This window comes from Neolamprologus brichardi, chromosome 1, assembly GCF_056152115.1.
Source record: "Neolamprologus brichardi isolate AB-2024 chromosome 1, ASM5615211v1, whole genome shotgun sequence".
In the NCBI taxonomy this organism is placed as follows: domain Eukaryota; kingdom Metazoa; phylum Chordata; class Actinopteri; order Cichliformes; family Cichlidae; genus Neolamprologus; species Neolamprologus brichardi.
This window is the reverse complement of record NC_142104.1, coordinates 29597702-29616077: the sequence shown is the minus strand read 5'-3', so window position 1 is coordinate 29616077 and position 18376 is coordinate 29597702. Positions and strand designations below refer to the sequence as shown.

The 18376-nt window shown below is 38.2% G+C and overlaps 1 protein-coding gene across 6 annotated transcripts in view; it reads right to left on the bottom strand.

The window, feature by feature from the left end:
- Nucleotides 1-18376, bottom strand: part of csnk1g1 (casein kinase 1, gamma 1) — a 36153-nt gene that overhangs the window by 16256 nt on the left and 1521 nt on the right. For 4 of the 6 annotated variants that reach the window (XM_006793834.3, XM_006793835.3, XM_006793836.3 and 1 more), the window contains exons 2-5: nt 11227-11637; nt 11000-11040; nt 10047-10116; nt 1565-1716 (exon numbers count right to left, since the gene is read on the bottom strand). In XM_006793834.3, the coding sequence (XP_006793897.1) occupies nt 1565-1716; nt 10047-10116; nt 11000-11040; nt 11227-11410 (447 nt within the window). In that variant the 5' untranslated portion in view covers nt 11411-11637. The remainder of the gene's footprint in view (nt 1-1564; nt 1717-10046; nt 10117-10999; nt 11041-11226; nt 11638-18376) is intronic. The other 2 variants (XM_087840707.1, XM_006793838.3) reach the window with 1 other exon arrangement.

Sequence of the window (18376 nt, the reverse complement as noted above, 5' to 3'; positions counted from 1 at the left end):
ATAGGAGACTCACTCTCCACAAGCTCCAAGAACCTCAGGTATTCAGGCAAGACTTGTAAAATCAGCTATATGGACAGTTCACTCAATTGACTATGTGCACGTTAGCATATGCTACTTCTGGTGCGGAAACTCCTGTGGGGAGCTTTGTTTCCGGTGTCCTATTCGCGCCTTGTTTACGGTCCAAAACAAGTTAAGCAAATGAATGAATCAAGCGGCGATTTGCATTTCTATAGATGTCTCGGGCATTTACCCAATATATCTGTAAATGATGTTCATCGACTTGTCGATATTTTTCCCTGCACCTCAGGGCAAAAGAGAAAATGGATTCAAATGTTATATTTCTCAGCTGTCCCTCGTTTATCGCGGGTGTTATGTTCTAAAAATAACCAGCAATAGGTGAAATCAAGTAGCCAATTTTATTTTTTGATGGTGTAAAACGTTTCGTGGACATACAGTACTGCACTTCAGAGTCACACTGCTAGCGATCAATGCAGCAATTCTGTACTGTACAGGAGAGACGTCACGGAGGAGATCGTCTGCAGCGATCAGGACGCAGGACACAATGTAAAAAAAATAAGCATGCAAACTTGCACTAAAAAATCCGCGAATCAGCGAGGTGAAAGGTGAACCGCATTATAGCGAGGGACCACTGTAATTTTGAAGGTAAGTCACAACATACCCTTCGTACATACTAATGTATAGAAACCCTTACCAGCAATCATTCATTTTTTGTGTGGCTTTTTTTCACGGTTTGTTAACATGCTGTGTAGGTGTGTACTTGACTAGCTGATATCGACATAACGGGGGAAACATCTGGTTTGACTATTCTTCACCTGTAGTTTGAATGCTGAACATTTGCCTGTTTAAATCATAAGACCAGTCACTATACAGAGATGTGCTTCTGAATGTGGACGATGTGTCTTCTGCATGCAGTAATGCAGTTCTGCTTGTGTTGAGTGATGTAAACAACTGATCGATCTAAACGCTTTAAACGTCAAAATTGATCAATTTTCGAGTTTTGAACATGATTTTGGAGTATATCTTCGCAGTAGCGATTGACCGCAAAGTAAAGCTACCGGAAATGCACAACCCCACATCCGGTCTCAAACCAGGAAGTTAGCATTTTCTTGTGCACAGGGTTAATACCAATCATTTTGTACTGGGAATTCTGGAGCATACTATAAAATGTAAAGGCTTGGTGGATTAAGCCTCTGAAATATCCAGCCAGTATAGTTTTTGAAACAAGAGTTCATTCCTATAGTATGAAAAATGGATTGTACTGAAAATATGTCATTAACTGGAAATGTAAATTGTGCTGAACTTGCCATGCAAATTGTTAAACTACAGTAAACATTTTATTTTTTGATTATGAACTTGTTAGTCTAACTCCAGCTACTATATTAAGTAGCAAATAGTTTTGTGCCATTTCTGCATCTAGGTAGATGGTGATTTGAACCATTTCATAGAAATTTCAGAGTTTTTATGTTCAATGTATTTGGTTTCATCAGTCATAGTAAGTGAGTAGAAGTTTTTGTGATGGTGTCATACAAAGCTCCAAACCCACCAGCTGAATTGCTATCATTAACACGGTCTTCAGTGAAAAGGTCCGGTCGCACAGGTCAAAGAGGTCTTCTAGACTTGGGCCAAGCAGCTCCAGTACCATGGCATTGTACTTCCCACAGGGCCCAAAGTAAAACACCTGAGGCACACCTTCTGCTAAAATACGAGGAGGAAAGAAACAAAAATTACAAGGAGACACAAACCCAGTAGTTGTCTTTATATATGTTATATATTTTAAAGTATCTAAAAGTAATCCAAGACAACACTCAAAAGCTGGGGTAGTAAACACGACATACAGAAAAAGCTCAGTGTTTTTCATTTGTATACAGTATTTAAAATCTGTTTATTATTCCCGTTTCCCTTGACTAATGACGTTTCCAACTTGGGTCCAAGGTCAACCATAAGAGGCCCTCAAATGGACCGATAGGAGGAGGAGCACTACGAGGTCGTTGAGGACAGAGAACAGAGAACGCTGCTAGGTAAACATTAACCCTGAGGTGAAATACTGTGTCATTCTGCCTCTGCAAGCTGAAAACTAATCTTTTCTCTGGCTCATATCACAACCTCCCAACTGAATTATGATCTGTCTGCTCTACTCACTCTCACTGCTCAAAAATCCTGTCCATCTGTCAACCCGGCTCTTATTTTACCTCTTGCCACAGTGTAATTTAGTCTTGGGTGATCAGTCCGATGCCACTGGAACTTGCATAAAGGTTAGTGCTCTTTTACGTCTTTGTATGTGTAATCTGGGAATGAAAGCTCCTTCTAACAGTTAATCTTGGGGGAAAAAAAGAGCAACATGTGCACTGATTTCCTCCTGCAGTTTTAATTTCAATTATAGGCACAAAAAGGCTGCACATCACAGAATCTAAATATATATTCCATCTGCAGGATTTACAGTTATATGCACATGCAATCGTAATTGGTGGTACATTTGTATTCTTTGTTGTTATCCTGACCACCGCCTGAACTTTAGTTTCAAAGAACAGGAAATCAGGTCAAACTGTTAACTGCCTTCAGGGAAGTATGACTCAAAGTTTGGCTGTGCTTACTTCTAGTCAGACTCCTATTAAAAAGGTCCTTTCAAGAAACTTCAAAGGGAGATCCAATCATAAGGACCTTTCTATAACAGAATAATAAAGCTATACTCAGTCCTTGGACATACAGTATAATTGCAAAGTTAAAAAAAAAAAACAAAAAAAATCAGTCATCTTTCAATCATCAGTCATCTTTTGCATCTGACTTTGAAAGTAACCGTCTTCTTTCTTGTGTGTGTAATGCAAGTATGAAAGTATATATGTAGATTAGATACATATGTAGATTTAAAATGCATACATCATTAAAACTCCCCTCATCCAAACAACCCCTAAGCAAATAATTCTATAGTGAAATCTAACAAAGCTCTAATAATCCCTTTAAACACAACACTAAAATGTAAATTTGCATCTCTTTCAATGGACAAGCTTGAATAGAAAAGAAAAGAAAAAGTTATGGACAGGATGTCAGTCCCCATTATAATGGTTTGGTGTATTATTATATGCCATATGAAGGTGTGACGACACTGTTTGTTTGTTTTTCAAAATAATGGCAAAACAAACAAACAGCTAAATACAAATAATACTCCCAAATTTTGTGCACTGATGTATTTATATTAAACATGTTGCTGGAGACATTTGGCTTGCCAGCTGGGTAATGGGAAATCCACTGCAGTATGAAAGGTGGCATAAATGCTGTCAGCAAGCATATGGGCATGTAGGAGTCATGCTGCGCTCCATCCTGTGCTTCTGGACACCATTATGTAGTTCTGTGGGTTGCTAATTGTACCAAAGGAATGAGTGGCTTGAAACCCTGTGTGCCTGTGGGAGGCCTAAAAATGTGTCAGATTGGAGATGTGCTGTAAATAAGTTGATAAACAGTTTAAAACAATATGGATCTAGCTTTTAACTAGCAACAGGGATGGTCAAACCACCGTTGTCTACAGCACAAAAGTCAAACAAACATTAAAGACTGAACCTTTTTGTCCACAACCACACAGTGAAATTCCACAGGAAAACTCAAACGCTGTTGGAAGCTACCAATTTTGCAGGTACCACTTCTCTCTTTCAATTTTTGTAAACATAAAGATTGCAGTGCCTGCTCTGTGTGTTCACCTGAACTCTAAGAGTTTCTTCAGTATTTGCACAGAGCATAGACAAAGTCTGCATTTTCAACAAAGTGGACGGGATGCAAAAGTGACTGAATACGGAGAACAGCACTGAGGGATTGCCTTTATTAGAGCAATATTTTGAAGGAAATATGCACCTAAAACCTGCACGAACCTACACATTGCTCGTGAATGCATGATAAATGAAGACAGCTCATCCTAGCCAAGACACATTCCCTCAGTTATGCACAGGTTGTGACACTGAAATCTGTATGTGCAATTTTTCAACCCAAAGCCAAGGATCAAGTCTTCCACAGGACCAGAATGCCACATAACTGTCATTTCTTTGGTAGACATGCGTTGTAGACCAGATTGGACAACAAGAGTGCTGAAACGTATCACAGAAAGACTTTGTAATCAGGTTAGAAGAAAATGAATACCTGTAAATATCTTACAGAAATTAATTTTGGATTAGTGTGTGACGCTTTCTGTGTGAAGATCGCATGTTCTCCTCATGCATGCGTGGGTTTCCTCCCACAGTCTAATATAATGCAGGTTTGGTGAATTCGTGACTCTAAATTGACTGTAGGCGTGAACTCCCTTTTCTCACTATGCTCTGTGTCTGTGTGTGTTTATGTCAGTGTTGTGAGAGACTTTATTTGTCCAAGACTGTACTGCGCTACTCGTCAGCCACTGTAAGCTAGGAGAGACTCCAGCCCGCCATAACAGGATAAGCAAATCAAAGACTGGTGGACAGATTTTTCCACTGCATATTACTAATGGGTGGGTTTTACTGAGAAAATTGTGAGCCGGCTCCTCGTGATGGTTCTACAGCAGCTCCACACCAAACTCCTGGAATACAGCCAGCTCCTGCCTGATGCAAGATTTTGCACATCGTGCAGATCCATCTTTGATTGGCTGCCTGCACTACTGTTATAGCCTGCGATTGGTTGCTCAGCTCTACCCTCAAATCAACATCAAGCTGGCCCCTTTCAATTTCTAACAGACGTATTTGCTGGCTTGCTTCTGTTGTTCAGTGGCTGCTTTCCCTAAACCTGTGCAGATGGCTGTCAATGTGCTCATTTGTTGGACCAATTATTTGACTACTGTGGCATTTTGTTACACATATTTGCATTTCACCTGTAAAAGCTCTACAACCAGCATACAGTTTTTGCTGTTTTATTAATTAATTTGAAATAAAATCTGAATTCTTTTAACGGTTTTGTGAAATAAATATCACTGTTAACAAAAAACAAACATCAACACTAACAGGCTTTTCCATATTTTCAGTCTACATACTGTTATAAATGGATGTGGACATATTTACCAGTAATGCAGTAAGCATATATGCGAGTAATGCTTGAACTCTGTTAACTCTCTCAAGGCCATTTTTTTTCTGCTCTTAGCTCTGTCTGATGTCATAAAGAGTAAAGAGCCTGATCTCTCAGGCACACAGAGAGGCAGCCAGTCATAAGAATGGAAAACAGGGAGGGTGGTCTTAAAGATGAACTAAAATGGTTTGTGTCAGTCAGAATGAAGTAATGGTCTGCACTCAGGTCCAGTACAAGATAAACAAGGGTAATTTTGAACTGAGAATTGTGCAAAGCCACTCTAGGAGTTTAAATGAGCATAATGAATCCCCTTGAAAATGCTGTGCTTCCTTTAAGTGACAAGAAATCAACATCTGTAATTATACAGCAACTATGGTGTTAAAAACAAACATTATACTCTATCATTCTATGCAAAAATAAAAGCTGCAGGAAAATCCTGTGGTTCTTTTCGATCTTTAAGTCTCCCTTTAAACACACTCAAGAACATTGGGCTCTTTAATTTCTAAAAGCACACAAAAACACCACTTTATGGTTTCTCCAATCCCTCATTTTCTCTAATTATTTTCACTCAATTCTAACTGTGTAATGAAAGAAGCTCAATTTTCTTCAACATATATCTATGATTTCCCATAAGTGGACACACACACACACACACACACACACACACACACACACACAGGATAAAACTTTTGGCCTTTTCTTTAGTAAAATCTATTAAACTGTGTCACCATTGGACATGTTTACTCAGTGTGCCCTGCAGTGCTTACAGAGATGGTGTAGTGTTTCATGATGAGGTCTGCCTGCCAATACCTTTAACAGCTCAACAATCTCCACCCACCCCTGAACAAACCCTCACGCTCTTAGAAACATTTTTGCCCTCCTCACAATGCTGTGTCATAATCTCACTGGCTTGTAAAACCAAAGCGATGATGCACCCCTGATTGCGATGGCGAATATTAACTGCAAGATGATGCTTGATTTTTAATTGAATCATCCTCATTAATATCCAGCGATGGTTGTTTATGCATCAGATAACAACACCTGACAGAGCAGCTGAGTCAAACCACATTAATTCATAAAGACCCCATCATGCAGACATTGTGATAACCACATTGACTGAGAGGAATGTAGCACAGTACACAGCCAAGAAGAAATGAGGTCACGTTATCCCATCTGGAAGAAGAGGACAGAGGCAGGTTAGTACTAAGAGAGGCAGACCCACTCTCTAAATATTTAATGAGTTTCCGCACAGTTGGCCTTTTCCAGCCCTTGCCTTTGCAAAACAATAGCCATTATACTCCCTGTCGGGTTATCACATATGCATGTAGAGCTCCAAAAAAGCACATCAAAGATCACCCACGACACAAAAAAAAGCTTTTATTTTCCATGACAAACTGTTACTGGGGTCATCCCTAAGCACTGTAACATCCCTATGTTTTAAAGAGCACATTAGGTAACAAATTAAAACCAAACAAAAACAAAATGACCTCAAAAGCTCTTGTTTGGGTCAATATATCTGATATGTATCCATTATTATTGTACCCATTTTACCAAGACAACCGTGGATACTGTTTTAAAAAAAAGATTTTTCCATTGTTCCATTATTTCTAGCCTTCACACCCATTTCCTTTAGTACCAACACTTAAAAAAAAATGACTTAATTTCATTCTCTGTGGTGCTCATTTGATCCTGCCAACATTCTTGCTAGTGGTTGCTGTAACAGTGATGCGTCAGCAAATCCTGACTAATATTTTATGACAAACCGAGAAGTTGTCAGTTATTGCTTTGCATTTCATTCTGAAAGCTAGATAATAAGATTTGTTGGGCATCTGGATAATCTGGAAAAATAAAAATGGCTGGCAGTGTGGGTACCATTAAAACTAAAATCACTGTTTCACACTACAAATCAAAGGTGCAAGGGAAAAATTGTAGGCATCATGAGTGAATAACAATAATAATAATAATAATAATAATAATAATAATAATAATAATAATAATAATAATAATAATAATAATATTGTTGTGTTTTGGGCTGCAGGGTAATTGGGGCTTTAAGTTGAGTCCATGACTAACTGGTCTAACTGGTTAGAATAGGAGAACATTTACAACCTTAAGATTCACATTTCCCTATGAAACTGAGAAACATCAAGCAAGTGCAAAGATTGAGACTTAGATTAGCCAGATTTTTGAAAGTACAGGTCTGCATGAATGTTATGCTGCTTTGCCAAATATGTAAATAACCTATATAATCATTGCTAAAAATTCACCGTCAGCTTAATCAAACAATGCAAGCGTTTTCACAGTTTTCAACTGCACAAGCTACTTAGAAAAAAGGAAAGAAAAAAAGCCCACAACAAAATATATAAGACTTGATAATATATATATATATATATATTAAAAAAATATAGCCTCAAAATTATATCATGATTAATGGTGTGATGGAGAAAGAATAAAATAGTGGAACAAGACAAAGATGAAGACTAGTTTGAGACCATTTCAAACAAAAGAAAAAGCAAAACTTTTTCTGATGCCAGTAAAAATATACTATACCAGTAAAACTAAGCCACTGTTGGACAATGAATTATTTGTTACTGTCCTTTTCAGTAAGTCACAGAGTTGTATGCAAAAAACTTTATTCAGACAGCTGCACCATGTTCAGCTGAGCATGCTGCTGACTTGCATTTTGAACACTCAATGGTGAAAGACAAAGGCCTTCTGAATATAATTTCCATTTTCATTCGCAGGTACACAGTTCCTTCAAGAACTTACTTTCTGAAAGTAAACTATGAAGATGTCAACAAAAAAAAAAAAAAAAAAAAAAAGATGACGACTACCCTTTATGCTTGTTTTACACTTGAGCAGGGGTAGGGCAAAGGCAGTTCGCAGGCAGTTATGGACTGACAGTCCACCAGCACAGAGGGTTTGTTGTCATACAGCCAGTCTGTGTGCTACTCTTACTCATGCTGTTGATGGTCCATCAGCCAGCCACAGAGAAGAGCAAAGTTACAACATACAAAGAGCTTTAAAACAACGTATTTCTCATCTTTGATTTATTTTTTCCCATGCTTCTCCCACTGTCACTCCCTTCCCTATTTGAGCCAACTTGTCTGACGATTAGGTCAGTCAAATCCTGATTGATTAGGACATGCAGCAGAGATTTTGGAGGACTGCACTACAATACGTTTGTGGTGGGTGTTAACCCCTAACTGACACTTTTGTGAGACCATAATTTAAGCTTGCAGGAGACTGAGCCTTGCACTCCTTGCACTTCCTAGCTTGAGCCTCGCTACAGAGGCGTATCTAGGGGTGATGTTTCACATTATTCGTAAGGATTGGTGAATAGAGACCCACAGACTGATAACAATGCTTCTGACGAGAACACACGCTGCATATATTGGAGATTAGGGCTGTGCGATATGACCTCATATCCCAATATAGACATTTATTGTCCTGACAACGATATAAATCACAAAAATGTAACATTTTATGTAAATTCTGTGAATCTCAGGCAACTTGCGTGAAGTGTTTCCAGCTGGGCGTCCTTTACCTCGAGTCCAGTGTTTTAACCGAAGCAGGAAACGATACATTTTTAGACATAAGTTGTAACGGCCGCCGTTTTCTTTCAAAGTTTGAGTCTAAGGTTTATTTTTTAGCACCTGACGGCTCTTTTTTGCTTCTCATCCGTAAACTCTCTGCATACTCTTTCACGTGATTCTTTATTTTGAAAAGTCTCAACAGGATGGTGAGCTAAAACAAACAAGCTGACAGCGGAGCCACGCGATGGTTTTACCGTCGTTGTTGCTAACAACAACAACAACAACACGTAAAAACAGGCGCTTGTCGGTCCGTAGTGGGGTTATAAATATAAGAGAAAGAGAGAACTTTAAGAAATTAATATAACCACTATAGTGACGATCAAAACGATGAAAAAATATTGCCGTAAACAGTTTATTTTACAACACCATGAAACAAACGATAGCATCATAGGAAACGATAGACGTTTTTATATCGTCATCTGGCACATATCGTCATATCGAACAGCCCTATTGGAGATTGGCTTGAGGACGGTCTTGTCAAATTCGACATTCCACCACAGAAAGAAAAAGCTGTTGTCCATGACAATGGTGCTAATGTTGTAGCAGCTGTAAAGATTTTGGTAGAAAAGCATGGACGGGCATCAGCGCTGCACTTAGCTGGCATTCACTGAGCTAAAGGATAAGCAGCTGCAAATGAGCACACCACAGCACATGCTTCAAGATGCAAGTACTCACTGGAATAGTATTTATCAGGTTACCCAGGCTTCTGGAACAAAGATGGCTTCTGACTGCTGCACTGTCTGACCCAGCAGTGGCTCCACGAGGAAAACTACACTATCTTGATCTGAAGCCTAAACAGTAGAACCTGACTAATGAACTGAGCCAAGCCCTTGAGCCAGTTGAAAGGGCTACAGTAATCCTGAGTGGGAAACATTGTGTAACACTCTGTGCTTCAACAATTTGCCCAAAACCTGAAGACATCCATACAGAGTTGAGTTTTGCGACTTCACAAGCAAGGTCCGTTCAGGCTCATGTGCCTGAACCGATCACAGCAAAATACAAAAACTATTTTTCTGTTTCAACCTGAATCTCCAAACAAGTTCTTGCCACCTAATGAAGCATTACAGGTCCAAAGCACAGCACAGACTCTGGCACTCATTGCCAAAACAGAACCAAAGCAGCCCAATGAAAGTGAAAATAGAAACCACCTTTCATAGTGAACTGCACCTCTGGCAATACTATTTTCACCCAAGGTCACTGTTCAACATGCTTTCTATGCACGTAGGCATTCATCCAGTCATATACACACTCCCGGAGATTAAAGTCAGCTTAATTTCAATATGTAACCTGAGAAGAGTAATCACTTGTTGTGGAAATGATGCAATCTTTAGGCCAATCTTCCAAAACAGTCAAATCACTATCATGAAGTCACATAAAACCACCAGATGGGAGTAGCAAACAAATCTGTGACCTTACCTGCAGTTCCCAGTGTTTTGTAGAACCGGTACTCTAAATGCAGCTGTGGTGCCCTCGACTTCACTGGTTCCTGAATGGTAAACACATCAGACCAGTGTTCAATAAATCGGACATAAACACTGGAATAAATGCAGTTTTAATGCTATGAATTTCACCTTGCAAATGTTTGTGTATGGGCCAATACTCAGAGCAACACTTCAACAAAACATCACATTTGAGCTAAAGAAAAATAGTTTGAATATACTTAAAAATATACCTAAAACAGTCACTTTGCTGTGCCCCCAAATTCTAAACTTTATTTCCAGTTAACTGTTCTGAGCTTTCAAACTCAACACACTTTAAATTGAAACTTTTTTTTTTTCCAGCTCAAGTGTCAGCACACCATACAACAGAGCGAGTAGCTAAAAGCCATTTGGTTGGTAAGCTTAATACGTTGATTCTGTAGCAAATTACAACTCTCTGGTGAGCAATAATAAGGGCATGAGTCAGGAGCCATGATTTCCAGTCCAGCAGCCGCTGGAGAGACACGCCTAGCTGAGCATCTACACCTCACTCACATTTCTCCTCAAGAACAGTTACAACACTACGATTGCACCACTGCAAATTGCAGTCAAAATAGTCCATCTTAAAATCACTTTAATATCAACACCTAATACTGAACACAGAAGAAAGACTAACAGTAAGCATCTGTTTTATTCTGTTTTCAATGTGCTAATCATCTAGTTCAGTTTCTCATTATCGCTGACTGTTATATTCAAGCAATTACAATAAAGCAAACCATGCTTTCAATGTTTTCTGTACCAACATTTCTGATCCTACTATTACTAATTTCCGTATTGGACCTTTTTCACATAATGAAGCAATTTAAAAGTAATGACTTTAGCATTAAAATTGATTCTAAAAATCATCTGCAGATGTGAGAAGTCAAGCAGTAAAAGCAAGAGTGCACTTACCAGTTTAATAGCTACATACTCATTTGTGTAGAGATTTTTTCCTGGAATAAGAAAGGAGAGCAAAAGCATGGTTCAGATGTTTTAAAAATAAATTACACTATTTTAGAGAAAAGATAACTCTGTAATAGATTAGATGACATACTTCCAGCAACCTTTGCAGCATCCATGTCTGCTAGCAAATCATGTCCTGCATAAATATTTTAACATTTGATTGAGATTCAGCTTACCAAGCTTCAATTCGCCAAAGTTTCCACAACCGATCTTCTTGCCCACACGAAAATTTGGCCCCACCATGAGAACCCCAGAGGAGCTGGAGGAGCCAGATGGCCGCGACGGGTGTCCGCTGCGGCCTCCCTGGGACACTTTAGTGCTCCTTTGTCGGTCGCCATACTTGTCTCTTTGCTGATCCATGGTGAGAGCAGCACAGGTCAGCAGGAGCCTGGAGTGATGTGCAAAAAGGCCTCCTGGGCCGGGCCCACCACAGCCACAGCCCTGGTCACTGGAGGTGCCTGGATGGTACAGTCACTCTCATGGGACAAAACTTGATGCAGCTGACCGACACTCCGACCTGTCCTCACCCTCACCTCTAAGAGATGTTAGGCCTCGACATTTGTCACAGGAAGGAGAAGGTGAAAGACCTGTAACAAACAGCATATGGCAATACATAAGATATTACCCTTTAATAAAGAACATTTTACCCTGCTTAAACTCTTAAAAACCTTATTGCATCAAAAAGAATACAGATGATCACAGATTAAAATGAACCAGAAAATGAAACTCAAATGTTTAGGTGTTAGATATGAATTTATGTTTTCTCTACTGCTATTATTAGATGAAAAATCTAAAAAGAAAAAAAAAGAGAAATCACACTTTACTTCATGAGGTACAAAAGGTTTTTTAATGACAAAATGAAAAATCCAGACTACATGTTAGGTCATAAAATTTCACTGATAGTGATTCCTCAACAACAACAACAACAACACATAATCTAACTTCCCCATAAGAGACCAGGTTTAACTCATCTTTGAAAGTCGTCTACAGGCTGTTAAAAAAGAGAAAAGAAAAAAAACTGTGTTTACAAGTACACAGTGCTAAACAAGGACAAATGGCTCACTCTAACAGGCTGCTGGGTGAAGAGATAGTAATCAGGTCACAGTGGTCATAGAAAACACAGCAGCTAGTTTGAGCATCAACACAAAAACCTTAAGTCATAGTTTGTGTTTCTGAAGGCATCTCACCACCCACAGCTAAACCCCGCCAGACAAAGTCAGAGGAGAATATTATGTAAACAATTATATAAAGCCATGTTGGCTTGCAAGGGCACCAAAGCTCAATTTGATGGACACTGATCCGATTGTTTTGAGCACTCAGTAGAATCCTTTTTGGTGTTAACTTCTTTCCTTACATGATTACATTAAATTATGAGAATTCAGAAAAAGGCAGTTAATATGCATTTGAACAATTACTTATGGCATATGCTTTTTATCAACTGCAGGCCTCTTGGGGAAATCCTGTTAACCATTCTCAACAAATTATAACACTGCTGAAGCACGACAAAACGTTGCCTGTTAATTAGGCCGATTGACTATTCTGCTAATTATTTACTCAAAATACCTCTTCGATACTGAAAACAACTTTTCATGTTTTCAGGAAAAACATCAGCTACTACTGTTTTCATGACAATGCTGTAATTCCTGAGCATGGAAAAACTGCTGCTGAAAGTATTTGTGTGTGGGCTTCTGGATGACTCACGCTCAGTATTGCCTGCACAGATCTCAGCATCAAAGACAGCTAGTTTGCTCTCAAGGGCAACTGTGCAGTGTTACTATTACATAAAACCAGGAACAGCGCAACATAGCTATAAAACAAGCTTGCAGCAAGGCCCAATGGTGAGCAGTTTCCATTGTGCAAATAAACATTTTTAGGCCTCACTAACCCAGCATGCACCAGGGTTTACACCAGCTAAGCTAATTCGAGCTACTTAGCTGTACCTCTCAACTGCATCTGTTATGTTGCTCACTTTTACAGTGTTTGTAATGAAATGATCTAACACACAGGTGTCAAACTCCAGGCCTCGAGGGCCGGTGTCCTGCAGGTTTTAGACGTGTCCAGCTGATTTAAATGGCTAAATTATCTCCTCAACATGTCTTGAAGTTCTCCAGAGGCCTGGTAATAAACTAATCATTTGATTCAGGTGTGTTGACCCAGGGTGAGATCTAAAACCTGCAGGACACCGGCCCTTGAGACCTGGAGTTCCACAGCCCTGATCTAACAGATAATACATTTTCTTTTATTGTTAACTGCACAAAATGTTTGTAACTCCAGTTTAGTTGAACTAAACTGTAGTATTTAATTTCTGTCTATAATTATCACTAATTTGCTGGTGTCAGTCAATCCATTTTGCATCCACATATGGCCACTTCTGGCTCCATGAACAATAGTATTACAAAATGTTAACTAAATCCAAAGTATTTAAGGCAGCATTTCACAACAGTTGATGAGGGTAGGTCCATCTTTTATATACAGAGTGTGTGTTCACACGAAAACAACTGCACTTTACTACTTTACGTAAAATCACAGATAAATACAAAACTATACTTGGCCTGAGCTAAACTGAGCTTTGACCATTCAAACCTTTTATACCGAGCTTTAATTACAGTAAGCTAAACTGTATTCAAGTATAGCATGCTGTCCAAGTAAGAGAGCCATATTTTTGCTTGTTTTTAATCAGTTTATATGAAGGTTTTCAAAACTAAATTTCCAGAAAATATAACATCTACAAAATTTAACCACATAACAACATTTGAATTCAATTTTTTAAAAGACATGGGTGGCTATGTGAATAATACACGTTACACTGATGAAACCAACTTGAGCTGATCTCATCAGTCTGTCAGTCTAGAGGACAGCACTCTGTATAAAACTTGAACATAACTTGATCCTAACTGAGTAAGTTTGTTAGTTTTTTTTTCCTTTCCTTTTGTTTCATGTTTTTGGAGATAAAACATAAATGTATAATTTATTTTAGCCAGGTGCACTAGACTACCATAGATCATCTATGCTATAAACATGCCCTGGCATGCCTAACCTGAGGATTACCATGTAGAAACATCAAAGGCACAAAATAATTCACGCTGCAAAAAAGACTTTCAATCTTTAACAGCAAAGATGCACAGCACTAAATACTGTAATAATTAGCATTTAGTTTGGTTTATTAACTGTACTGCATGTTGATGTGTTTTAAAGGAAAAAATAGCCGAAGAGGAATAGGACACATTAGTACAAAGGTATTTCTTGTGGGTCTAAAAGGACCGACAAAATAAATATTTTTAAGCGATATTGGTATTTATTACACTGGACACATTCAATCTGTGTAGATGAATTTTAGTCAATCCCTAATTAATAAAGAGGAGAACAAAGTCAAGGAATCTACTGGATTGTGGGATACTGTGGAGAATCAACCACTGTGAAGACCTGCGGTCTGAATAAACAGAGTCTTTAGTTGTGATGTAAGGATGGGAATCCCCTACCTTTATCCCGCTGGAGGCACAGTGTCTACTGATAAATGAAGCTATGTTTGAGGATACACACCTTCTGGCATCCTATAAAAGTAAATGTACTTCTTAGAAATAGATGAAAGGAAAGGAGTTTATAATATCAAATTCCAGATTACTGATTGAACTGTAGCAGTCAAAGATGTCATGTATTGAAAATAAACAAAAAAAGTATAGGTTGCTGGTGCTTCTTCAAGTGTATTCTTCTAAATAAATACATAAATGAATGAATGAAAAATAAATCTCCTGTCTACAATAGTTACTGTCTCGTACCTCATGGTTCTTGGCAGAGATCAATAAAATGAACAGATATTTTCAGACCTAGGTGACTAACAGACACCAGTCAAATCTGAAACACTCTTAATGAGAACTGATTCTTGTTTCCCAAACGCAACATTTCTGGCAAGATGAGAGAACTACTGAACTACAGTGTACATGTAATATTATGGATGTATATATTACATCCATAATAAACATACGTTGCTTTTAAAAAAATCTCTTAAGCTGAAGAGAGTAGAACAAAACCCAGGTGTATAAAAGCTTCCCTGTCATGACTTTCACATCAGCATTTTGCTTCTCTATTTTAGCATAAATGTGTCTTGTTGCAATAGATTTTTTAAATGTAAGATATCATTCAAATAATAAATACTGGCAACTTGTCCAAGGTGTAGAACATAGGGTCTTGCCCTAAGGTAGCTAGCAAGCAAATCTGTATAAAGTTGCCAAAAATCATTCACTCTACGTAGCTTTACCCCAACATCAACAATCAGGCCTTGTGATCACACAAACGCAAAACTGGATAAGTAAACACAGAGGTTCCAAGTCTATATGAAACACATTCTTTTAAAGTGGTATTGCTGAGTATGACCAATCAGAAACATTGATAATTCTAATGAAAAGAAGCAAATAACTTTACACAGGAAAATAAAATTCTATAATTAAAACAATAATAATTAAGAACTTAAACACATGGTTCTGGGCAGAGAACCATTTGAAAACAAAACAACTATTGCCCCAAAGCAGGGGACCAAGTGCGCATGAAAGGAGTAGTTTAACATTAAAGGCAATGTATGAACATGGGGGCGTTAAGCTTTGCTCTGAATTGAAAACATCTACGACATCAATAAATTTAGACTATCTGAAACCAGGAAGGAAACCTGGCAGAAATGAAGACTGTAAGTTAACACACTTAACATTAAATCTCTTTAATTATTATAGAAGAAGCAGTCAGATTACAATTGTTATTCCATTCAATTAATCTTTAGCCTCACTCTTTCAGCTGCAGCCTTCCTTCATGGTGTTTAACAGTCTAAGAGCAATTCAAGAATAGCTCTAATTCAAATGTGGGCTTAGTCTACATGAGAATTTAATATAAGGTTAATAAGTACAGATCGGTGTCCGGCATTAGGGTCATTAATTTAAGGCATACAGTACAAAATTATTTAAATGTTTTAGGCCTAAAAGAAAAAAAGCAGGTCACTCCTAAGAATCTATATTTCTTACTGAAGCGCTACTGAAGACAAAGACTTATCAAAAACCTTTCTATCTGCGCAAGGAGGTGGTCTGTGATATCATCAATTTGTGGTGACACCATGTTCTGGAGAACTAAGACTTCTTAGCTGTTAATCTCTTATCTCAAGTAAAAGATCAGGTTAGGAGGCGAACAGTGAAAAACCAGGGTAAACCCAAAAGCTGTATCACTAAGCCACTAATGTTGCATCATAGTACAGTCACCTGCCAGGTTGTTAGGCCCTGACTGATCCTGAGACCAAGGTAGGCGGCAGCCTTCAACACACAGGTTTAGCTCTAAAAACCCTGTAAGGTTTTCTTCCTGTAGCTGGAGCTGGTTAACAGGCGGCTCTCTTTCAGTAATTTCAGCTGGAGCTAAATTAGGGAGCATGAGCTTTTAGTCAGCAAACCACTGAAAAAAGGAAGGGGGGTGCAATTGATTTGTAGCACAAAAGAGTAAAACAAAAACAGCTCCTTATCATAAATGAATGCAAAATAAGTAATCAATTACCCCAAATATTTTGTTCTCAGTTATTGGATGCTAAAAATACATTTAGGAAATTTAGGAACTCAGCATCCATCTTGAAACAAATCAGGTGGTTACTTTGAACCACCTACCTAATGAAATGAGCCTTAATTTCCATAGTTATTGAGATGGGGCGTTCACATGTATATAATCATAAGTAAAATCCTTAATAAAAACATAAACCCATACACTTGCAACATCTCTGTAGATAGCATGACGCACTGGGGCAATGTCACACTAATTCACATTATGGCAAGAGTAAGCCAAGAAAAAGGAAAAACAGCACACTATACTAAATATTTACTACCACAATGAATAGAGAGCTATACCTGACACCACACAGCTGAAACAGTCATGTAGTGGCCTGTCTTGCTGCTTGGGTAGATGGATCATCCCAACACCCTGACTGGCTAATATGTTTTGTATTTAGACCGCTGAATTGCTCTTGATAAGCTTGGAGAAACACATTAACAGTGGACTCAATGTCCCTCTGGACCTAATGTACAACTTCTTTCGTAAACAGAATAGTGGCGAAAGGTCTAATGTAACATGTCAAAAGAAGCGCAAGATGTAGTCTGAACATCTGAGAGAACACTTGATGCTAATCATATGATCACCTGAGTTCAACTACATATATTGAGAAAATTATGATTTTGATTGATCATCAATCAGTACTATTTTTTGACCAGATGGCCAAACTCCAGCAGATGCTATATTTAGTTTTATCCTGCACTAGAACAGATTAGCAGTAAATGCAGCCTCCCTCCTTATGAGGGTATTGACTTTGTCATGGCACAGCCTATGTTTTATGATGTGCTCATTTGCACAATGGCATTTCATTAGACTGCATTAAAGCTGTCACTATTGTAATCATTCTGCTCGAATTATTGGGTTCAATAAGAAAATTTAAAAACCTCATAAATATTTTGGATTCTTATACACCAATGTACAAATTAGATTGCCACTTCCTTTTTAGCTGAAAATAAATAACTGCAGTCACTTTGTAACCACTAAACTAAATCTCAGGATGCGAGACTTACAAACGATCCATTTAATGCACTTAAACCTTTGCATATTTTGAATACTTAAATGCTACTCTGTTCAGGTAAAGCAGACTGTCTCCATAATGGGGATATCCTAAATCTTTACAACTCTGAATGACGCTCACTGTGCATGAAGAGGAAATGTGTCATATTACTGGAGATGCTTTCAGAGTTGAGTTGTTGTTGCTGATCTCACATATCTGTCACATCACTGATATTCTCTCAGCTGAAAATGTGCATCGAGGCATTTTATTTTCTAGTTCTAATCCAGAAATGATGAAGGAGGAATGTGGCATTTGCAGAAATATCTAAGTAATGTATTATGACGGCATGTTTTCAAAGCCGCTGAAATATAGAAATGTGGAGAGAATCAAAAACTAATTTGTCTGCAGTCAAATAAGAGGCACAAGATTTTATTGGATTACCATTTACTGGCAATCAAAGGTTTAGGAAACTTGATGCAATTGGTTAATAGGCAGCTTTAACACTCAGAACTATTCAAGAGTACTTTTCCTTCAGTATCAAAGTCAGGAGGCACTGAAAATATATTTGAAAAACCTTGATTACAGTGCACAAATGTGCCTGTCAAAATACTACGAGAAACCAAAAGATGCTTCAAGCTGATTAGCATCTATTAAAAATTACTAATCTGTTGACTTTTTTTTTTTTACCATTTTTTATGGAAACATAAAGGCTCTCAGTGCAGTAATTAACCTTCAGTAGAAAGATCAGCTTGAGAGGGGGG